Here is a 24,742-nt window from a genome sequence, read left to right as displayed (position 1 = left end):
CCTGCTGTGATCCTGCTGGCCGGAGAACAACGGCGATCTGCGGCTACTTTTCTGCCGATAGTCGGGAAGCAGAACCGACCCGGAGGATTACCTGGAGGTAAGACAACAACCCACAGAACATATTGGTATTAAACATATTTATACTGTAGTGAAATCTCATGTTCTGAAGCTGCTTTGTTAACGATGTGTTTTGGTGATGATCAGGTCCCGTTCTTTCTTTTATGTGAAGCAAGCCACCAGACTTCAGTATAGAAATCGCCCAATTTGTGATTATCGTCTATTTTCGCCAAGGTGGATAGCTATATAATACAATATTAACTGTTTTAATGAATTATTAGGATGAATACTTTAATTCGGCTCACAATATAACACATGAATTAAGCTACAAACTGTGTGCACATTGTGATTTCCATTATATGCAACTTTTAAGGATACACATGTGCCTTCAAAACAACAAGGTGGTATACTCGTATGCTTTTATAAGTATGCCGATAAGCAAAGCAACATTGACGTGTTATAATTATAATATCGAAAATAACATGGAAGTGTTGCTCTATTAAAGACCACACATTAACAGGTGTGTTTCCGTCAGACTGGAAACAGTACAGCAAGTCATTAATTATGGATGGTTGTTGTTCATACATTTTTAATACGTCACAACAGGTAGGCAGAGTACAAATACACAATTACCTCAACAGAAGTACAAATACAGGTGTTTGCATGCTGGAATAATGCCAGTAATGGAGAGTCACTAGGGACATTTACTCAAGTATTGTACTTTGTTTGACATATTTGTATTTTACTCTCCATTTAATGCTACTCTGTACTTCTACTGCATTACATTTCAGAATTAAATTACATTACATTACATTGCATTTAGCTGACGCTTTTATCCAAAGCGACTTACAATAAGTACATTCGACCAGGAAGACACAACCTTGAGGAAAACAGAATCATATAAGAACATCAGGTTTCAAAGAGCCAATCGTTTCAAGTGCTGCTCAACTGGCTATAGATAAGCCAGTCCTTTTATTAGTATATAAGTGCTCTGTTAGCAGTTCTTTGTTAGTCATTCTATCGCTCGAAGTGGAGTCGAAAGAGATGAGTTTTCAGTCTGCGCCGGAAGGTGTGTAAGCTTTCTGCTGTCCTGATTTCAATGGGGAGCTCATTCCACCATTTTGGAGCCAGGATAGCAAACCCACGTGTTTTTGCTGATGGGAACTTGGGTCCCCCTCGCAGCGAGGGTGCAGCGAGTCGTTTGGTTGATGCAGAGCGTAGTGCACGTGCTGGGGTGTACGGTTTAACCATGTCCTGGATGTAGGAAGGGCCAGATCCATTCGCAGCATGGTACGCAAGTACCAGTGTCTTGAAGTGGATTCTAGCAGTTACCGGAAGCCAGTGGAGGGAGCGGAGGAGCGGCGTGGTGTGGGAACATTTTGGAAGGTTGAAGACCAGACGAGCCGCTGCCTTCTGGATGAGCTGCAGAGGTCGGATGGCACATGCAGGTAGACCAGCCAGGAGGGAGTTGCAGTAGTCTAGGCGTGAGGTGACGAGAGCCTGGACCAGAACCTGCGTCGATTTCTGGGTCAGCTGTGGGCGTATCTTCCTGATGTTGAAAAGCGTGTATCTGCAGCAGCGGGTTGTAGCAGCGATGTTTGCAGTGAAGGACAGTTTGTTATCTAGGATAACACCCAGATTCCTTGCAGTCTGAGTCGGGGAAACAACAGAGGTGCCGATGTTGATAGTCAGGTCAAGAGAGGGACAATCTTTTCCCGGAAGGAAAAGCACTTCAGTTTTGTCAAGGTTGAGCTTGAGATGATGAGCGGACATCCACTGAGAGATGTCAGCTAAACAAGCAGAGATGCGTGCGACGACCTGGGTCTCTGAGCGGGGAAAGGACAGAATTAATTGGGTGTCGTCAGCGTAGCAGTGGTATGAAAAACCATGCGGGCTAATGACAGATCCGAGCGAGTTTGTGTACAGGGAGAAGAGGAGAGGACCAAGAACAGAGCCCTGAGGGACCCCTGTAGTTAATTAACAAGGGTCGGACTCGGACCCTCTCCAAGTTACCCTGTAGGTGCGGTCTTTGAGGTATGAGGTGAGGAGGGAAAGTGCAGAGCCTGAGACTCCAAGTTCTTGGAGAGTGCGAAGGAGGATCTGATGATTCACCGTGTCGAATGCAGCAGACAGGTCCAACAGGATGAGGACAGAGGAGAGGGAGGCTGCTTTAGCAGTGTGCAGTTACTCAGAGACAGCAATGAGAGCAGTTTCTGTGGAGTGACCTGCCTTGAAACCAGACTGGTGCGGATCCAGAAGGTTGTTCTGATGGAGATAGCAGGAGAGTTGTTTAAAGACAGCGCGTTCAAGTGTTTTAGACAGGAACGGGAGGAGAGAGACAGGCCTGTAGTTTATAACGTCAGACGGGTCGAGAGTGGGTTTCTTCAGGAGAGGGTTGACTCTTGCCTCCTTGAGACTGTTTGGAAAGTGACCAGAAGTTAGAGAAGTGTTGATGAAATGGGTGAGAAACGGTAGAATATCAGGAGCGATAGTCTGAAGGAGGTTTGAAGGGATAGGGTCCAGAGGACAGGTGGTAGGGCGGGCAGAGGTAACGAGGGTAAGAACCTCACTTGGAGAGAGAGGGGAAAATGAGGTTAGTGTGCCGGTTGAAGGTGGCTCAGGTGATCCGGCGGTGAGTAGGGGTGAGTCAGAAAAAGAAGAGCGAATGTCGTAAACCTTTTTTTCAAAGTGGTTAACAAAGTCGCTTGACAGAAGGGAGGAGGGGGAAGGGGCTTTGGGAGGGTCCAGGAGGGTGGAGAAGATGGAAAATAGTTTTTTAGGATTGGAATAGGAAGATTGGATCTTATCTTGAAAGAAAGTGCTTTTTGCCTGAAAGATGGAAGCAGAGAAAGAGGAGAGGAGAGCCTGATAGGTTAGGAGGTCGTCACGGTGTTTGGATTTCCACCGTTTCCCCTCTGCTGCCCTAAGGACAGTTCTATTAGCACGCAGTGCGTCATTTAGCCAGGGAGCAGGAGGGGACTGACGAGCCTGGCGAGATGTGAGAGGACAGAGAGAGTCCAGAGAGGATGAGAGAGTAGAGAGGAGAGTTTCTGCAGCAGAGTTTGGAGGCAGGAGTTGGAACGAGTCAGAGGAAGGGAGGGCTGAGAGCACAGAGGAGGCAAAGGTAGAGGGGGAGAGGGAACGGAGGTTACGGCGGACAAGTGCAGGATGAGAAGAGATTAGTTTGTTATGTTTGGAAAGGGGTAAAGAGAATGAAATGAAGAAGTGATCGGAGGTGTGGAGCGGGTTTACAGAGAGGTTAGAAGTAGTGCAGTTCCTTGAGAATATGAGATCAAGGACATTGCCAGCTTTATGAGTCGGTGGGGACGGAGACAGTGAGAAAGCAAAGGCGGTTAACAGAGATGTTAGTTCGTCTATCTTCCCCGTCTGGAGGTTGAAGTCTCCGAGAAGTACAGCAGGAGGGCCGGTTTCAGGGATGTGTGAGAGGAGATGATCTAATTCATCCAAGAAGTCCCCCAAGGCTCCTGGTGGACGGTAGAGAACAACAATGGTCAGTTGTATAGGATGGGTCACAGTGACGGCATGGAATTCAAAGGTGGAAGGAGTGAAGTTAGGTAGCTTAAATCTCATACATTTGACTCCATTATATTAATTTTAACACGCACAGTTACTTTGTACACATAATAACACATGATATGATATGGTAGTGTCGTACTGTACTACTAATCTACACAGTATTTAATGCATCTAATATATATATAATATATGTTGCAAATTGACAAACTGCTCTTACAACAGGATCATATTAACCATAATCATATAACACTTAAAAGATCCATTCTGATATTGAGTTCTTTTAAGACTTGAAGAACATTTAGCTGATACTTCTGTACTTTTACTTAAGAAACATTTTGAAATCAGGCCTTTTCCTTGTAGTGGGGCATTTTAATTAAGGCCATATATTTGTACTTTTACTTAAGTAGTACTTCTTCCAACACTGATTAATGCTAACTTTTCTACCTACATTAACTCAGTATGTGCACTTCAGTGTTTTGCACAAAGAACCCCACTAAAAGAGGATTAACAATCTGAGCCGGCCTTTGTAGTAAAGATCATGACCTGAAACACACCTGAGTTGCACAAGAGCTTCTACATGTGAGGAGGAAAAGCAGATTACTTCTGTGGGAACTGAGAGAAGAGCAGCTGGAAAGAGATTCAATTTAGAATTCCTGCTATTTCGGCTCCCAAACGGCTCTTCATTCACAGTTTACCACGGAGCCTCAGCTCACGCGCGCGCTCCACTAACCCCCCCCCCCCCCCCCCCCCCCGCTCATTGCTTCCAAATCGCGCACGTTCCGTGTTGGCAGGCACCTTCGTTGTCGAGGAAACGATCTTCAATACTCCGAAAAGAATCCTACCAGACTCCTTTGCCCCTCCATCAGAGGGATGTCCTTTTTCCTTTTTCGTCATTTCAAGCGATAAAAACTCGATCTTCTCTGGAATTATTAATATTTTTGGACGCCCTCTGCTCGAGTTCAGGGCGTCCCGAGCTGAATAAGGCCGTCAAATGACGGCAAGACGCCCCCTGGCGGAAACGCTGGTTAACATAAATAAATATAACACGGTGCAATGTCACTAAGTATATGTACTCAGGAATTGTACGTAAGTGTACATTTAGGGTATTTAAAGTACTTTAATTGAGTATTTTCTTTTCATGCTACCCTACATATTGTTATTTTTACTTTGCCACATGTATTCAACACCTTTGATTACTTTACATTACATGTTACTTGTTAGACGCTTTTATCCAAAGCCTGTGCACTAAACCACTGCTCCACACGACCTCCCTTTAAACTTTAAGATGTGTGCAGTGAAAGACACAAGACCTTTGTCATAAACTAAAGTAGCCAACAGTTTACACAAGAACAGCTTGGTTTATAATAACTAGCTGATTGAACATACATGATTTGCCATCCAGTTGGGCATCTTATGTTCTGGGTATTTTGGAAGAGAAAGACTATTGGTGAGAAAGGAATTTTATATTTGCATGTTTTTGACAGGCAATTTCTGATATCATCCCAAGTTTTTTTTAATGTTTGAGTAGTATTACTTATAGTACTTCTATTTGAATGCTGTTCTCACCACTGAGTAGAAGTAGAAAATGTCAAGTAAGTAAATAAGTACTCAAGTATTCTGTTTCTGTGTTTCAGGTGTGTGTGCGATGAGGATGTGAGGTGTGTGTGTGATGGCGTCCTCGTTCTCCCCGCTGCAGGTGGGGCGTCTGCAGGGTCTCAGAGCTCAGCTGCTGCGGCGCTACGAGCACCGGACGCTGGTTTCCTGTCTGTCGGGGCTGTATGGCTGCAGGTGGACGAGAGAGAGGAGAGAGAGGAGCAGGAAGCAGCCGGAGGACTGCTGCTGCAACAAGGTGAGGCAAGGAGAGGGATAGGAGTCATTGAAGGGGGGGTTTCATTCCTTATTTTTCTATCAAGCCACTAGATGCCTTAAACCAGTGGTTCCCAACCTGGGGGGTGCCACAGATCGCAGGGGGGGGAGCCAAAGATCGCAGGGGGGGGCGCCAGGCTTCAGATGATTTGAGGCCAAATATCATATTTAGACTTTTTTTTAATTTATTTATTTTTTTACATATAATTGTAAGGCAATACATGACTGTCACTAAAAGCCTTGTCTCTACATTACAATAAAAAAATAATAATAATTGACTAATTAATTTGAATAACAATTCAAGTTAGTATTAAAGGCATAAAAAGACAGAAATGTATAATTCTTTCTTTGATAGAAATGTTTCTTCTGCCGTAAAGTGTCCAAACCAGGCTTTTCTGGATAAGCGCATCTTAAAACATAGTCATTGGCCATGCCGGTTTCAGATTATTTGTCAGTTGCTCCGATCAGATCGGTCTCCTCCATTTTGTAGATTATGTACGACTTTTGAATCCACATAAACACATCGGCAAAATCCGGCTTACTTTGAGCGTGTGTTTTCAACAGTTTAATCCCTTTGTGAATTGTTTCCACTTCTGCGCCGCCCTTTAATTTCTTCATACAGCGGGAATCCAGATGAATTAATCCTGAGTCCAATAACCATCAAAGTCGCTCCAATAGTGCTCCTTAATTACGCTTTCATCCTCCTTTAACAACACACTTCACATCCATCCAGTTTGTGACAGTAGTTGTAGCATTTTGAGACTTTTAAACTTTAATTACCGCTGTTGTGCAACTTCCAACAGGAGTCATTTGGGGGGGCTCTTGGGGAAAAAGGTTGGGCACCCCTGCCTTAAACCATGGTGTCCACACTTTTGAATTGGCCCTCATCAAAGTCCAAAAGTATAATGGAATATGGCCCACTTTTCAAATCAATTCAAGTTTAAAACATTTTCTAACAAATCTTAGCTGAAAAAAAGCCCAATAACTTATTTGTATAACAAGCTTGAAATATCCACATTTCCCCTTAATGAGAAATCTGAGGCTTCTGTTTCAAGGAATGAGCTGCAACACGTTTTGTAACTAAATCAATGAAACCCTAGAGAGGGCTGTGCTGAATGCTGTCGGTAATTTATAACTGAACTTATTAGCCAATATCCATCACCTCGTCTGTTCTGTATGTGCCCCCCTTGCAGTTGGTGAGTTGCTTGGCCTCCGATGGTTTGGATGATGTTATGCAATGGGTTTGCTCAAAAATATAATAAAATACTTTTACACATGCAACAAAGAAAAGAGGCCTTTACCATAGAGAGGCAAAACTCAAATAAAATAACAAACAACTGCTTTCTTTCTTTGTTAAGGCTCGTATAACTTAAAGGGTAGTTGAACGTAGACGTCTTTCTAACAGGTTGCCCATCACTGTCACTTTTAGAGGAGGCACCGTGGGAATTGTAGTCTTTTACACTATCGTTGACTACAGACGTCACGGTTAAGTGGTCTTTCTTATAAAAAGAAAAATACTGGCTCGAGCAGCCACTAAAGCGGGGTTTCCCTTTACTGTAGTGAGTTATAAAGGTTTGTGTGCATGTAAACGGTCTGCAAAGGCTACAATCCTGAAGATCTGGAACATAGTGACATCACTAAGGAACACTCACGCTCCTATTGGCTAGCGCTCCTATGTGATAGCCTAAGGGGCGGGACATCTCTAAGCGATTGACCAATCCCAACAGAGCCGGCCAGCTAACCAATCAGAGCAGACTGGGCTCTGGTTTCAGACAGAGGGTGAAAAGAGGTGCTGCAGCACAAGGAGACACGACAACATGTATATTCATTTCCAATTTCTGTGGCAATAAATGTGTTTTATTAAAAGTTAGTTTAAATGGTGTCTCCCCCGCGTACAGCTGGAAGGCGTCTGCTTGGCTCTGCTGGTTGCCGCTTTCTGCTTCACGCTGGTGTTTCTCTACTTCTGGGGACAGGCCAAGAACGACTACAATGACTTTGACTGGTGGGTGAAATGACACTGACGTTACACTAGGGCTGCTCAATTAATCGTATATTAATCGCGATTACGATTATGGCTTGCAACGATTACGAAAAAAACGTAATCTAAATAAAACGATTATCTTTTTATTATTATTATGATTTTTTTTTTTTTTGGTTTTTCAGCTGAATTATACTTAAAGTTCAGGGTGATCAACTGTTAAAAACATACTTTTCAAAAAAATGTTTCTCCAATAAATGGATGTTTATGAATAATCACATTTAATAATCGCAATTACAATTATTGACCCAAATAATCGAGATTATGATTTTTGCCATAATCGAGCAGCCCTACGTTACACACACAAGCAAATGGAAAACACTCAACAAAGAAAGAAGCTGGGGACAGTTATCGTGCAGTATTTAAGGATTTGATGTGCAGTCACATGTGCTGCTGTGCTTGTACAGTTTGTCTATGCTGGTCTGGCCCTACATTTAAATACATTTAAAAGGTATATCCTATGCATTTCAGTCGATTCTTTGTGAGGTATATATGCTTTGTACCCAGCACTCTTTGCCCCAAACCATTCCCATCTCCAAACTGGAATTTCATTTTGACCTCCACCACACATTTCCTGATAGTTGCTTAATTAGTTCTGAGATAACTTCTGTAGCTACATGAATTCAACGTACTTGACCTTTGACCTCTCCTCTGTTTCCCCTGCAGGTTCACCTTCAGTACCCTGGGCTTCTGGTTCCCCTGGTCTCTGGTCCTGCTGGTCGTCGCTGCAGCTTTCTTCACCTACGTTACCGTACTCATGGTGAGGAAAACACCGCATACTTTAAAGCAGGGGTGGGGAACCTTTTTCCTCTCAAGGGCCATTTCAATTTTTACAATATCCTCAGAGGGCCGTACAAGTTATTGACCTCTGCTTAAAAAAACTAAAATCACAGCCCATTCATTTCATTCTGTGCAAAGAAAAAGCAACCTCTTAATCCAGATATCTCACCATGACTCGCGTATGGAGGCACGTGCAGGGTGTGGCGTGCTCCCCTGGGAAGATTTTTTTTTAAATCTTGAAGTTAAAAGCATCAATCTGGTGCACTTTGAGAGCAACATTAGGAGATCTATGGACACATCTCTCAACACCCAAACACAACTGTAAACAGATTTTTCTTTTAATTTATGGATATTTGACAAATCACTCCCCTTTCAAACTGTATTCTTCTTTATTAATAACTGTCATATAGTATTTTATACCTGTTTACTTTATTCTCTTATTTTTTTTATAACTATAATGATCATATAAAGATGTGCCTTTACCTCACTGGTTGTAGAAAAAGCTTCTTATATTCGTTAGCATAGCTAGCTAACCAGATGCTAATAACAACACAGTTATTGACTGTATGACAGATGAGCAGAACGCCACTGGGCTTTCAACTAAAGACACAGGCACGCAGAAACTGCGGCATGTGTATGGACTTATCGGTACTGCAATTTCTGAAGTGCTGGAGTGGCGTTCTGGTGCTCTCCGTCAGAACTGCACCCCTGTCAGTCGAGACATATACCACGTGATGACACGTTAGGCTCGTGTTGTGTTCAAGGACCCTGACCTTGGTCAGGAAAAACAGGCACTCGCTTGTATAATTTTTTTGCGGTCTAGATTTCTTTCATTTTTTTATTTTTTGCGTGTGTTTATAAATTACCTCGAGGGCCGTACCAAATTGTCTCGCGGGCCGTATACGGCCCAGAGGCCGGAGGTTCCCCACCTCTGCTTTAAAGAATCCACAAAAAAAAAAAGAGCCGGTACTAAAATTAGTTCATGAGAACCTTTTTACCCCCTCGAAAGTCCCTGCTAGAGAGCAGGAACTTTCGAGCGGCTCTTTTGTGAGAAAAGAGCTATATTTCTGATTGGCTGGGCGGATTGCAAACCACGCCCCGTAAAACTCCCAAAAAGTTTTGTGAAGCCGCCATTTTATTATCCTCGCATTAGCATTATTAGCATTAGCATTAGCCCAGCGCAGAAACGCAGAGAGACTAACTTATGGCAACACAAAATAAAACATGGGAGCGGTGGAGATGAGGAGGTGTCGGCGTTCTGGCGATTTACTCGGAGTCCCAGCAGCTTCTACTGAAGCCTTCCCCAACTCCGGGGACTTCGGGCGGCAGTATACGCCGTGAAGTGGTTTGCGGCCTGCCAGTAAATCCAAAGCAGAAGAAGAAGACGTGACGTCAGCGGCTTCATTTGCGTAATCCTCCCTCAGGGAACTTATTCCGGTGTGAACGCGATCTGTACTTAGTTCATGAGAACTAAAGAGTTCGGGTTTTTAGCCAAATTTCTTGCATTTTCCCACTAAAAGTAAAACTTTTGTGTGTGTGTGTGTGTGTGTGTGTTCCTCGTGCAGCTGCTGGCGGTGTGTTTGCTGTCAGAAGGTCAGAAGCTTTATTTACACTGGAGTCACAAGGTAACAGTCTCTCACACACTCAAAGTCTAATGTTAGCTGCTTATTACTGATTTAATGTAGTGTGTTAAATATAACAACATCTTCGTGATGGATCAGGCTCCTCCTCCTCCTCCTCCTCCTCCTCCTCCTCCTCCTCCTCCTCCTCCTCCTCCTCCTCTAAAGTTTTGGTGTGATGAGGTTTTGCTTTCCTGGAAGGCACGATGATGAACTGTGGATTGAAGTTTCTGTTTCTCCTCAGATTGGGATCGGTGTGAGTCTGACGTTCTCCATCGTAGCGACCGCTGTGTTTTCTGACCTCTGGAGCACAGAGCTGACCACGCTGCTGCTCTCCTTCCAGGTCTCTGAATCTCTGAAATATCCAAAAGAAAACGTGCAAATGAAATAAAACCCCACATATCAAAATGTGTTTGTCGAAGTGAAACATTTAAAGGTCTCCAGGGCTGAAGTCAATTCAAATGAAAACTGATCCACACCTTTTTACTTTCAAGTTCAAGAAGTGTTAATGTCTCCAGGTGACTGCTCCAGGTGGGAAAGATCTGATCTTAACTCTGAAATAAACAATAATTAATTATAACAAAACTAGAAAGAAATATTTAAAAATGTCAAAAACGACGTCTTGTTTTTTATGAAATTCATATAATTTACATCATTACATATTTGTGGTCCTAATTTTTTCAATTTCAAGATTTAATTTTTCCATCTTAAAGGGAAAAAATGTGACATAAAATGTGGACACATTTCGAGTTAAAAGAAAAAGGACTGGAAGTGTGTAAAATAAGATCTTAATCTTAAAAGAAAAGATAAAGTGTAAATGAGATGAGACCCCACATATCAAAATGTATACACAAGTGAAACAATTAAAAGATCTACAGGACTAAATTAAATTAATATTCAACCTAAAAAACAACCTTTAATCCACTTATTTTTACTTCCAATATATGACAGTATTTTTAAAAGTTCAAGAAGTGGTTGTTTTTTAAATAAATTCTCAGGTGTATCTCCAGATTCCTGCATCTGCTCAGTGTGATTTCCTCTCCTTATAGAAATATTAGTATTACTTTATTTAGAATTTTTCTGAATACATACCTAATATGGGTGACTTCGAATCAGGGGGTAGCAAGTCCGAGTCCCACTGCAGTCAGCATGTCGTTGTGTCCCTGAGACACTTCACCTAGGGCTGCTCAATTAATCGTATTTTAATCGCGATTACAATTATGGCTTTTTTTTTTAAATAATTTTTATTTATTTTTGGTTTTTCAGTCGAATTATACTTAAAGTTCAGGGTAATCAACTGTTAAAAACATACTGTTCATATTTTTGTCTCCAATAAATGGATGTTTTCAAAGTCAATGAATAATCGCATTTACAATTATTGACCCAAATAATCGAGATTATGATTTTTGCCATAATCGAGCAGCCCTAACTTCACCCCAAATTGCTCCTGTGGGGATTGTCCACAGTACTGCATGTATGTAAGGCGCTTTGGATAAAAGCGTCTAATAAGTGACATGTAATGTAATGTAATAGACAGTAAGTAGGTACCCGAAACGTTGACATGGCGTACAAGAGAAAAGAAAAAAAGCTGGTTATTACGTTGACAACTTACTGAGAATAGTCTAAAGCTGCCAGTCGACAGCATCGTAGACATAAACAAAATGGCCGAGGGTAACCCACTACCAGAAGTATTATTTTGCCGCTCTGTCTCCAGGTGACTGCTCCCTTCCTCCATGTGGGGGGGGTCTTCCTGCTGACCGCTCTCTCCTGGCCCGTCGCTCTGCATTTCTTCCGCATGACCAGCAGAGGTGAGGAGAACATCTGGGTCTTTGCATTTCCTTTTTGTAATGATTATGTACTTATATTTGTATATTTCTGGGCATGTGTAAATGCTAACTGGTGTAAAAACTTAATTCCAATAAATATATTACTCAAAAAACTAATACTAAAATAATGAAAGTTCTTTCTGTGTGTTTCAGTGAGGGGGGGGCTGATCCTGGGGTTTTACCTGAGCTTCCTGTCCGTCCTCTATCTGGTTCCCCTCGGTCTCTACTCTCCTTGTATCAAAGAGGTCGGGACCCTCGGACCCCCGCCGGCCCTCATCGGACACAGAGGGGCCCCCATGGTGAGCGGGAAACAAAAAAACTTTATACAATATAAAATATATATGGCTTGTTACTTTTTTTTTAATTCTTTTTTTCAATTAATTAAATTTATCCCAACATTGTATTCTAGATACAAATTCATTTTTGTACATGCAGTATAAATAAAATAAAACATAGAAACATGTCTTAGCATATGCCTTGAATACAAAAGCAGTTCTTAAAGCAAACAAATATGGTAAAATATACAATACATCTGAAGAAGGGAATCAAAAATACGAATGTCTCATTTTTTGTTTTAATTATTATTGTTCTTGTACTAACAGAACGTCTCTTTTTAAAAACGTTTTATTTATGATTTAGTTAACCTGTACATGTTCAAAATACAAACATGTTTTACATAGAATACAAGACACAAACATGACTTATCGAATGCCTTGAATCCACCAGAGACCCCACAGTGATGTGTTAAAGGTAATTGTTTTTAATACTCCGACGCATTCACAAAGAAAAGCAGCAAATTCACACAGAATATATTTGGGTAGATTCACGTGGAAAAAATTACCTACATAATGACTTCGTTGCAAAAGTTGCTGCTCTAAGGTCATGGAATAATTCTGAAATAGTTTAACACTTTAATGCAGCGTTTCTCAAAGTGTGGGGCGCGCATTTTTCGCTTAACATTTATTTATTATTTATAGACTGGTGGAATATCAAAACAACGACCCGCCCTGGGTGCAAAACGTATCAATGAAAAGCGACCCTCTACCACACAAAACAACACCTGTCGATAACCCAATTTGTGTTCTTTGAAATTGAAAAGGATATTGCATTGTGTTTGTTACTTTCGTTGCAGTTGTATGTCTTAAGTGTAATTTGGCATGCTTTTATTTTGAAGGCAAGTTTACGCTGTTGACAGTTGTTGTTGCTATGGAAACAAGAAACGTTTCACAGCGGGCGGAACTTGTCATAAAGTCCGCGATAATAAAGCCCACCCATTTAGAGGGAAGATATGATTGGTCAATTGTACTGTCATTTGACATTACTCTCGTTCAGTTACTATAGCTGGCCCTCTGTGAATTCATAGCTGGACGTCCAATCAGCTCCTGTCTTCACAGACTCGCAGAGAGGAGCTTCTTTCATTTAACCCTTCACATTCAAACAGAAACTGAATAGGCAGATTCAAAGGATTTATTTCTTTGGAAATGTTATTTTAAATACAATTTAATCAAGTTATTTTTGGTAAAACTATTGACAAATATTACTAAAAACATATTTAAAAAAAATATATAAAGAAAAATATAATTTGTTTTAATGTTTTTAAATATTATTTTGTAGAATATCTTAGGCCCTCAGAGAAAGGCTCGCCACTGGTAAAAATCTCTCATACACACGTGTGAAACGCTCTCACAGACACACAACAGCGTTGCAGTCGGGAAGAAAAGCAATGTGGAGCGAGAAAGCGAGAGAGCAAGAGAGAGAGCACACCTTTATCTATTTAATAAAGTTGTACAAAATAAAGTAAGAAATCATTCCAATGTGTACTATAGGACAGTAAAAAGTGTAAAAGGGGAGTGATTAGTCAAATATGCATAAATAAAAAGAAAGAATGCTAACTAGGTAACATAAGAATAAACAAGTTTAAATGATTTGTTGTGATCATATTCTAAAGATGTTTGGATTATTGAAAAGTATACAGCTCCCTTTCATCTGAGTGTTGAGAGCTGTATCAATAAATTCATGTTGGGCTCAAAGTAGGGCTGCTCGATTATGGCAAAAATCATAATCTCGATTATTTGGGTCAATAATTGATATCACGATTATAAAAAACGATTAACCATTTACTTTGAAAAACATCAATTTATTGAAGAAAATAATTTGAAAAGTATGTTTTTAACAGTTGATTACCCTGAACTTTAAGTATAATTCAACTGAAAAACCTATTTAAAAAATAAATAAAATCGTTTTATTTCGATTATGTTGTTTTCATAATCGTTGCAAGCCAAAATCGTAATTGCGATTAAAATACGATTTAATTGAGCAGCCCTAGCTCAAAGTGCACCAGATTGATGCATTCAACTTCAACATTTAAAAAAAATCTTCCTGGGGGTGCATGCCCCCAGACCCTCGAGGATGTGACGTCCACCACCAAATAAAGCAGGTTAAAATAATTAAATTGCATACATTTTATTTGAGTAAACACTGAAAACGGGTCCCACAGACCCAAACAGCACTCAAAGGTTAAAGGTAGCATATAATAATGTTAAAATGTGCTAAATATATACACTGCAAAAAAACAAAAAAGAGGAGTAAAAGTAGCTCACGACTTGTTTTATTTTTTGAAAGTAACCCTCATCCTAAAAAAAGTTGGAGACCCCTGTTATAGAACGATACATTTGACAATTTTAAGCTTGGCCTACCATTTTATTGGAGCGATGAGGAACAGGTGGGGCTTGAAAAGGCCCACCTGTTCAAAGTGGGGAATGACAGAAAAAGTTTGAGAACCACTGCTTTAACGTCAACAGGAAAGATTTGTAGAGTTTAGATACAAACAGAAAGTCTAAAACCAAACATATTATGGGATATTTGTCCAGGAGTTTTCCTCACATCCTTCCCCGCTGTTTGGAGTCAGCAATGCTCTCACTTTTGGCTCTTTTAAATATTTACATTCCTCAGTGAGAGACTGACTGCAGCGGGGTCTACTGATGGTTAGATTACTGTACAAGCATTCATTGTTATTTATACAAGTACAATGAGAAGAGTAGACGGGGTATACGCAGAAGTCCTGAAGTGAAATGTAATACATTTTAAGACCTTTTTTAAGACCCTTTCCATACATTTTAAGACCTCATCGCCACTTAGTTTTAACCGGTTACCTTGGCGACACACTTTACCTCACATTGACTATATACAGTATTGATTGTCCTTCCTCCTTATCTTCCAACCATTTGCGGTATTTTTGGAACTTTAAGTATTTTTGGAATCTACGGTATTTTTGGAACTTTAAGTATTTTTGGATATTTAAGTATTTTTGGAACTTTAAGTATTTTTGGATTTTACGGTATTTTTGGAACTTTAAGTAATTTTGGATCTTTAAGTATATTTGGAACTTTAAGTATTTTTGGAATTTACGGTATTTTTGGAACTTTAAGTATTTTTGGAACTTTAACTTAACTTTTTAACTTTCCATACATGTTAAGACCTCATCGCCACTTGGAGTTTTAACCGGTTACCTTGGCGACACACTTTACCTCACACAGTATTGATTGTCCTTCCTCCTTATCTTCCAACCATTTGCGGTATTTTTTGAACTTTAAGTATTTTTGGAAACTACGGTATTTTTGGAACTTTAAGTATTTTTGGATATTTAAGTATTTTTGGAACTTTAAGTATTTTTGGATTTTACGGTATTTTTGGAACTTTAAGTATTTTTGGATCTTTAAGTATATTTGGAACTTTAAGTATTTTTGGAATTTACGGTATTTTTGGAACTTTATGTATTTTTGGATCCTTAAGTATTTTTGTAACTTTAACTTAACTTTTTAACTTTCCATACATTTTAAGACCTCATCGCCACTTGGAGTTCTAACCGGTTGCCTTGGCGACACACTTTACCTCACATTGACTATATACAGTATTGATTGTCCTTCCTCCTTATCTTCCAACCATTTGGACGCAGACTTGCATTTCCCCATAACGATGTTGCTTAGCAACCAGCGTAAACGGGCCTCCGCACGCTATCAAGCAGTGAGCGTGCGATGTCCTGTTAAGATGACGTCAAACCCAACGGAATGCCATAAATAAACTGACAGAATCACACGACACACCTACGCCATGACTACATTCAGGCAGACTGTAGAACACAACCTCTTTGGACCATTTATAGACTTATTGAAAACAAACTACAAAATGTAATACCTTGGAAAATGCCCTTTAATACTTTTTAATAGCCTTCATTTTCACTAAATTGATTTATCAACTTTTATACATCTGTAGGGCCTGCACTGTCCTCTACGAAGTGAGTGGGTTCGCTGAGTTGTAGATATCCATCAGGGAGGGGAGAGGGCTGCTTGTATGACTTTCTGAAGCCTCTTCACTTCTTCTGGTGTGTTTATATATCCAGGGTTTTGTGTAACTGTGTTCCAGCTGGCTCCAGAAAACACTCTGATGTCGTTTGAGAAAGCCGTGGAAACAGGAAGTGCAGGTCTGGAGACGGACATCACCATCAGGTCAGTCAGCCGCTGGTTAAGTGGTGCATATGGAAGATTATTCACCTTTTATTGAAAATATAACATGTTTTTCGTCATTGGTTGATACTATAAGGGTTGTTTGTATGAAGACTCTGAATACAATTGAACTTTCTAGTATAAAAAAGTAGAATAAAGTGTATAGTATTTTGTAAAATGTTGAAAAAAAAGTAATGTTATAGCCTTCAAATATATTGAAAAAAGCCAAATAGGAAATAACAGTTGATATCTGATCCGTGATGCGTCTTTTAGTATAGATATTGATATACAGTTTAGATTTCCCTGACATTTTGGCCTCACTAATACCAAATAAAGGGAACCGACAGATTACATTTCACTCATAACATTTGATAACATGTGATAAATAAGTACATGTATTGATCGATCATCATGTCCTGGTTGCAGTGTGGACGGAGTCCCCTTCCTGATGCACGATCAGACGCTGCGTCGGACCACCAACGTCCAGCACGTCTTCCCCAACAGAACCAACATGGCCGCCTCCTTGTTCAGCTGGAGCGAGCTGCAGAGCCTCAACGCCGGAGCCTGGTTCCTCTCCGTGAGTCTCAGGAGAGATAAACGGATGGAGACATATATATATATATATATATATAAATATGATGCATATATTTTTTTATTTAATTGTGATCAAATTTTTATTGAGATTAATACACAACATGTACAACCAAAAGCACACAGTGGCGATTCTAGAGTCTGTGGGGGCCCTAGGCAAACATTCACTGGGGGCCCCTCGAACCAGCTTTTCATCGCCACGCACAACCGACCCCCCCCCCCCCCCGGAGCGGAGCAGCGCAACTGAAGTTATGAGCTTTTGACGGCGCGCTATGCATGGGGATCCCTTGAGGGGGTTACCCGACATGTCGTTGCAGTAAATTAAGGGGTGTTTCATGTTGTCGTAGCTGTGGACCTCCTTAATCTACCTTCTTTGGGGGGCCCCCTTCTGGTCCGGGGCCCCAAGCAGTTGCCTGTTCTCAAGGTGCGCCCCTGAAAGCACAACACACAATACATATGTAAGCTGAAAATAATAACAATAAAACCATAAAGATGCGTTTTCTTATACTTTTTATTTTTTAATGTAAAGTAAATTATTTCTTTCTAAAATACTTTGTCTTTTTAAGTGAGATTTTATTAGGAATTAATTGTTTTATTCGCCATTTTTGGCTTTTCATTTACATTTGTTTCCTCTTTTAAAACTGCACGGCTCTTCCACCTTAAATTCTTCCACCTTAAATTCTGATGAACTGCAGATTTTTTAAATGTTTCTCAGTAATTTTTCATATTTTCTTGTAAACATTTCTTATTTTTCATATATTAGACGTAATCCTCCTGCTGTGTGTTATAACTTATTTATGCACTAAATCAAATTGCCTGCATGTGTAAACCTACAACAGTGGCTCAGTCAGTCGGGGCTTGGACTGGGAGTCCCCGACCAGACCTAAAATATGGAGTGTGGACTTCTACTTGGAGAGGTCCCTGTTTACCTCCTGCCCTGCCGTGGTGCCCTTGAGCAAGGCACCGGACATCCCCCACTCCCATTGCGTTGTACAATAGCTGCCCACTGCTCCTAGTGCTAGACTCCTGGTACTAGGATGGGTTAAAAGCAGAGGAAAATACGCTTTTTTTTTTAAAAGAAAAAAAAGTATAATTATGAAGCATCATCTGACTGTTATAATTGTATAGGTTTAACTGTAATTTAATGTATGCATTTTGTTGTTTTAACCTTTGTGTATTGTGTATCACTATTGCTTTATAACAGCGGATTTGTTTGTTTATTATTTTTGAACCATTCTTTCCTTTTTAATTTGTAAAACTTCTGACTGAATTCAGCACCTTTTTTAATATTCTTATAACTGCACAGCTCTTCCACTTTAAATTCGTTAAACTTTAAAGCAGTTTTCATGTTTATTGCACTTTCTTTTTTGTATACTTATTTTACATTTTTAAAATGTAAAACAAATGTACTCATATTACTGTGTTTAAACGTGCACCCTTATTCACTAAAGCAAATTGCCTGCATGTGTAACCCTACACTAGGCAATAAACCTAATTCAGAACATCACAGTAGAGATAGTAAACATAGATATTGATTGTACATGTTGCGTAACAGGACGAATGGCAGTTAATTCCCCATCACAACACCCCGTCCCCCACAATGCATCACTCTCTGTGCTCCCTGTTGCATCACTGATGAGTTATCGATGTTTTCAGAGCGACCCGTTCAGCACCGCCGGCTCTCTGTCTGCAGAGGAGCGTCTGCGCGCCGCCCAGCTGCCCGTCTGCAGCCTGCAGGCCTTCCTGCAGCTGGCTGCACAGACAGAGCAGCTGGTGATCTTTGACCTCTACCGGCCCCCCAGAGGTCATCCGTTCAGAGACACCTGGATCCACCGCACGCTGGAGGTCATCCACAACGAGTCCTCCATCAACTCCTCTCAGGTCAGTGCTCCTCCTGCTCTATTCACACTGACGGGGGGCTTCACTGACGGGGGGCTTCACTGACGTGGGCTTCACTGACGGGGGGCTTCACTGACGGGGGCTTCACTGACGGGGGGCTTCACTGACGGGGGGCTTCACTGACAGGGGCTTCACTGACGGGGGGCTTCACTGACGGGGGGCTTCACTGACAGGGCTTCACTGACGGGGGGCTTCACTGACGGGGGGCTTCACTGACAGGGGCTTCACTGACGGGGGGCTTCACTGACAGGGGCTTCACTGACGGGGGGCTTCACTGACAGGGGCTTCACTGACGGGGGCTTCACTGACAGGGGCTTCACTGACAGGGCTTCACTGACAGGGCTTCACTGACGGGGGGCTTCACTGACGGGGGCTTCACTGACGGGGGCTTCACTGACAGGGGCTTCACTGACAGGGCTTCACTGACGGGGGGCTTCACTGACGGGGGGCTTCACTGACGGGGGCTTCACTGACGGGGGCTTCACTGACAGGGGCTTCACTGACAGGGCTTCACTGACGGGGGGCTTCACTGACGGGGGGCTTCACTGACGGGGGGCTTCACTGACGGGGGCTTCACTGACGGGGGGCTTCACTGACGGGGGGCTTCACTGACGGGGCACTAAAGACAGAAATAATGACTAAATACTGGCTGCAGTTTGAGCCTCTAACCATCACTTTTAGGTGGAAATACATTTGTTTGCAATAATGTGTGTGTGTGTGTGTGTGTGTGTGTGTGTGTGTGTGTGTGTGTGTGTGTGTGTGTGTAGGTGCTCTGGCTGCCCTCTGACCTCCGCTCTCTGGTGCATCTCTCAGACCCTTCCCTCCAGCAGACGTCGGGCAGCCGGCTCCCCCCGGAGGATCTGCAGAGAAACAACATCCTGAGACTCAACCTGCACTACAGCGACATGTCCACTCAGAGCCCCAGGTGAGTGTGTGTGTGTGTGTGTGTGTGTGTGTGTGTGTGTGTGTGTGTGTGAGTATGTGTGTGTGTCCTTCACATGCTGATATCCAAGAGAGGGAGTCACACAGTCACAAGATGGAGGAACAGAAAGCAGCATTCAATGTTTACTTCAGATTAGCTCCACGTCAGAAATGAGCATGCTTGATGTCTCTCTCCATAGAGGCTGAGTCATCATGTTACATCACATAGCTATCATCTGCCTCAAGCAGTCCTGATGCTCTTCCAGGTCATCACACATCCTGTCATGTTCACAGCTACAGTCGATACCTTTGTTATCACGGTACTCTCATGTTGGAAGAGGACATTCAGTGTTTTCCCAACAGCTATCATATGTTCTCTTCTCTCGTGTGTCAGTGCGTACTCAGCGGGTAACGTCAGCACTAACCTGTACGTGGTCACCCAGCCGTGGCTCTTCTCCCTCGCCTGGTGCTCAGGGGTTCAGTCGGTCACCACCAACAACCCCCAGCTGCTGAGCTCCATCACCGCCCCGCTGTTCCTCATGGTAACTCTCAACCACACTGTGTACAAGTACTCTGAATGTGTACTTGAGTATTTCCATGTAATGCATCTCTTCCCACTAAGTTTTGAAGCACACTTGTACAATTAAATACGTATGTCCGCCAACAAAATAACTTTAATCCATTTGATATTTACATATAGCCCCTTAATAAATGTACTGTCCATACTTTGGTAACACTTCACCACACTGTGTACAAGTACTCTGAATGTGTACTTGACTATATCCATTGTATACATCTTTGTACCTCGTCACCACTACATGTTAGATGCACAGTTGTACTTTGAAACAACTTTACAGTCTATTTGATATTTACAGCCCCTTAATGAATGAAATGTTCAGTACTTCTTGGGGTTGTCATGGTATTAAACATTAAGTGCATTTAGTTTTGTATGTTTTAACGCTTCTCTTTTGTATCTGTGTGTGTCTCAGAGTCCAGAGGAGTACAACCTGATGTGGATTCTCACTGATCTGCTGTCCCTGCTGCTCATCGTCCTCTTCTTCATCTTCCACTGGTGATTTAAACTCACCGTTTGTGCATCCTTAACTCTTACTAGAACAGCTGATCCCACACTGTAAATGTGTGTCTAATCCTTTCAACTAAAAGCAGCAGGACATCTTCACAATTGTGAGACAATTAGATAAACAGATAAACTCTGTGGTTGAGTCCAGTTGTTTTCACCTGAGGCTCCTGTTCAAGATCAAACCGGTTTGATCCTTTTTCGACTTTGAGCGTGTAATTCATGCCTTTGCTTCTACGCGTCTAGATTACTGTAATGCACTTCATGCCGGCCGAAACCAGACCTCGCTGGCTCCCCTCCTCTGACCTCCCTCCTCTGGCTTCCCTCCTCTGGCTTCCCTCCACTGGCTTCTCTCCTCTGGCTTCCCTCCACTGGCTTCCCTCCACTGGCTTCCCTCCTCTGGCTTCCCTCCACTGGCTTCCCTCCTCTGGCTTCCCTCCTCTAGCTTCCCTCCTCTGGCTTCCCTCCACTGGCTTCTCTCCTCTGGCTTCCCTCCACTGGCTTCCCTCCACTGGCTTCCCTCCTCTGGCTTCCCTCCACTGGCTTCCCTCCTCTGGCTTCCCTCCTCTAGCTTCCCTCCTCTGGCTTCCCTCCACTGGCTTCCCTCCTCTGGCTTCCCTCCACTGGCTTCCCTCCTCTGGCTTCCCTCCTCTGGCTTCCCTCCACTGGCTTCCCTCCTCTGGCTTCCCTCCTCTGGCTTCCCTCCACTGGCTTCCCTCCACTGGCTTCCCTCCTCTGGCTTCCCTCCACTGGCTTCCCTCCACTGGCTTCCCTCCTCTGGCTTCCCTCCTCTGGCTTCCCTCCACTGGCTTCCCTCCTCTGGCTTCCCTCCTCTGGCTCCCCTCCTCTGGCTTCTCTCCACTGGCTTCCCTCCTCTCTCTGGCTTCCCTCCTCTCTCTGGCTTCCCTCCTCTGGTTTCTCTCCACTGGCTTCTCTCCACTGGCTTCCCTCATCTGGCTTCCCTCCTCTGGCTTCCCTCCTCTGGCTTCCCTCCACTGGCTTCCCTCCTCTGGCTTCCCTCCTCTGGCTTCCCTCCACTGGCTTCCCTCCTCTGGCTTCCCTCCTCTGGCTTCCCTCCACTGGCTTCCCTCCTCTGGCTTCCCTCCTCTGGCTTCCCTCCTATGGCTTCCCTCCTCTGGCTTCCCTCCTCTGATTTCCCTCCTCTGGCTTCCCTCCTCTGGCTTCCCTCCTATGGCTTCCCTCCACTGGCTTCCCTCCTCTGGCTTCCCTCCTCTGATTTCCCTCCTCTGGCTTCCCTCCTCTGGCTTCCCTCCACTGGCTTCCCTCCACTGATTTCCCTCCTCTGGCTTCCCTCCTCTGATTTCCCTCCTTTGGCTTCCCTCCTCTGGCTTCCCTCCTCTGGCTTCCCTCCTATGGCTTCCCTCCTATGGCTTCCCTCCTCTGGCTTCCCTCCTCTGGCTTCCCTCCTCTGATTTCCCTCCTTTGGCTTCCCTCCACTGGCTTCTCTCCTCTGGCTTCCCTCCTCTGGCTTCCCTCCTATGGCTTCCCTCCACTGGCTTCTCTCCTCTGGCTTCCCTCCTCTGGCTTCCCTCCTCTGGCTTCCTGTCCATTTTAGAGTTCATTTTAAGATGTTATTGTTTTTAAATGTCTTAATGGGCTGGCCCCTCAGTACATCTCCGACCTGCTACAGGTGTACACCCCCTCAAGGGCTTTGAGGTCGGCTGATCAGCTGCTGCTAGTAGTCCCTAACACAAGGGAAAAGACCAGGGCAGACCGAGCCTGCTCAGCGGTAGCCCCCACACTCTGGAACTACCTGCCCCCCCCCAAAAGAAATGTGTGTAGGACCTCTGTTTTGTCAATTACTAGGCGATAAGTTCCAGCATATATTGGTACCATAGTTTACTTTGCAAGTTGGCTGGTGAACCCGTTTCCTGCTTGTCTATCATTGGTTAATGAAACCTTTTCTGCTTCAGCAGTCAGTTTCCTCTCGCCCGGTTATTTTATATTTGTGTTACTTCCCTTTGGTTCCCCTAGCCCAGATAGGGAACGTAACAAACTTTTAAGTCCCGCCTGAAGACCCACCTCTTTTCCCTTTTTTATTATCTGTCCATAGCCTTTCTGTGCCTTGTATTCATTCTTATGTGTGCCTTTTATCTATTATTGTAATATTATATTTTATTATAATGTTATGTTTGCTGTGAAGCACTTTGGTAAACCCTCTGTTTTTAATATGTGCTATCGAAATACAGTGGGTTGGATCGTTAGCTGGCACCATGAAATGTTTTTACGTGAGAAATGATATTGAGATATAGTAGAGTACAATTAAAAGCAGCATGACATTCCTCACTAGTACAAGTACTCCACATTACATGGAGCTACACTTGGAGCACTCAAACCCGATCACACCTCCTCTGGTTCAAGTGTCTCGTGTTTATTGTTCTGCAGGTGGAGAGAGCGCGGCCTGGCTTTCTGCTCCGGCACTAAAGTCTCTCTGGATAACGGCACGTACAGGAAGTTCAAAGCAGGTGAGCTGCTTTTAGACTAATGTGAGGAGAGGAAGAATTAAAGAGATATAAACATCCGAGACACTCATGGCATACTTTACTTTAACATGTGATTGTGTATCGTACTATGACTTTATTAACTCTTAATATTATTTTGAAATGCATTTTATACTGTGACTTCTGCTTTCCGTAGTTTTTCTTTTATGACGTACTATACTTTGACTTTGTAATTACTTTTGTATTATGGCATTCTATGACTTTTTTGGACTTAGTGTAGCTGCATGACATTTTGGGTTATTTGTACGGCCTGTTCAGGCTCTGACAAAAAAGCAAGACAACTAAATATTTGGTAAATTAAAATGCAGCAGGTAAATAATGAATCTCTTAAATTGCAGCGACTATTAGGTTTGATCCTGTGCGGCAGATCTGCTGCTGTCACAGGGAAATGTTTTCTACACAGCTAACGCTTCTTTAACCGTCACCTGTCCGCCTTCCTCCTCTCAGAGATGAGTGACATCTGGTCCGTCTCCAGCATCAACTCTCAAGCAGAGAGGACGTCCAACCTGGCAACCGTGACGCAGCACTAACATCTGGAAACATCTCTGATCACATCTGGAAACAACTCTGATGACATCTGGAAACATCTCTGATCACATCTGGAAACATCTCTGATAACATCAGTTCAGTCAGACAACTCACGTGTTTCTTAATATGTTTATTAGAAGCAGCATATAGTTTGAGTTTGGCATCTAGGCTCGGGCCTCATCACTCCACAGATTTACAAAGAACATTGAGTGATGATTAGATAACTATCCCCAAGCCTACAGGTGGAAGCTGGGGTGGAAGCTGGTGGTGGAAGCTGCGGTGGAGCTGGGGTGGAAGCTGCGGTGGAGCTGGGGTGGAAGCTGGGGTGGAGCTGGGGTGGAAGCTGCGGTGGAGCTGGGGTGGAAGCTGGGGTGGAAGCTGGGTGGAAGCTGGGGTGGAAGCTGGGTGGAAGCTGGGTGGAAGCTGGGTGGAAGCTGGGGTGGAGCTGGGGTGGAAGCGGGGGTGGAAGCTGCGGTGGAGCTGGGGTGGAAGCTGGGGTGGAAGCTGCGGTGGAGCTGGGGTGGAAGCTGCGGTGGAAGCTGGGGTGGAAGCTGCGGTGGAAGCTGGGGTGGAAGCTGGGGTGGGAGCTGGGGTGGAAGCTGCGGTGGAGCTGGGGTGGAAGCTGGGTGGAAGCTGGGGTGGAAGCTGGGTGGAAGCTGGGGTGGAAGCTGGGGTGGAGCTGGGGTGGAAGCTGCGGTGGAGCTGGGGTGGAAGCTGGGGTGGAGCTGGGGTGGAGCTGGGGTGGAAGCTGGGGTGGAAGCTGGGGTGGAAGCTGGGTGGAAGCTGGGGTGGAAGCTGGGTGGAAGCTGGGTGGAAGCTGGGGTGGAAGCTGGGGTGGAAGCTGGGGTGGAAGCTGGGGTGGAGGTGGGGCAGGCGAGCAGCAGCAACATGAAACACAGCAGCAGGAACATGAAAGCAGCAGCAGCAGCAGCAGCAGCACAGCGAGGCAGAGGCAGGAAGACCTGCAGCTTAAATAGA

General features: G+C 43.5%; 1 protein-coding gene across 3 annotated transcripts; it reads left to right on the top strand.

Annotated features, from left to right (window-relative positions):
* On the top strand, nucleotides 1-24,167 carry LOC117458934 (glycerophosphodiester phosphodiesterase domain-containing protein 5-like). Of its 3 annotated transcripts, none has more exons than XM_034099681.2 (16): nucleotides 1-97; nucleotides 5,229-5,443; nucleotides 7,359-7,462; nucleotides 8,165-8,258; nucleotides 9,844-9,903; nucleotides 10,142-10,240; nucleotides 11,612-11,705; nucleotides 11,877-12,022; nucleotides 16,146-16,228; nucleotides 16,652-16,802; nucleotides 18,473-18,697; nucleotides 19,483-19,640; nucleotides 20,031-20,178; nucleotides 20,626-20,708; nucleotides 23,121-23,200; nucleotides 23,684-24,167. In XM_034099681.2, exons 2-16 carry the CDS (start codon nucleotides 5,264-5,266, stop codon nucleotides 23,764-23,766), a joined length of 1,788 nt encoding a protein of 595 aa, XP_033955572.1. In that variant the 5' UTR covers nucleotides 1-97; nucleotides 5,229-5,263; the 3' UTR covers nucleotides 23,767-24,167. The 3 variants fall into 3 exon arrangements, with proteins under 3 accessions (XP_033955572.1, XP_033955573.1, XP_033955575.1); XM_034099682.2 differs by having other exon boundaries at nucleotides 1-125; XM_034099684.2 differs by lacking the exons at nucleotides 1-97; nucleotides 7,359-7,462 and having other exon boundaries at nucleotides 5,271-5,443.
* The last annotated feature ends 575 nt before the right edge of the window (nucleotides 24,168-24,742 follow it).

Source organism: Pseudochaenichthys georgianus, chromosome 14, assembly GCF_902827115.2.
Source record: "Pseudochaenichthys georgianus chromosome 14, fPseGeo1.2, whole genome shotgun sequence".
Lineage (NCBI taxonomy): Eukaryota > Metazoa > Chordata > Actinopteri > Perciformes > Channichthyidae > Pseudochaenichthys > Pseudochaenichthys georgianus.
Note: the sequence above shows the minus strand (reverse complement) of the source record. Positions and strands in the feature narration are given on the sequence as shown.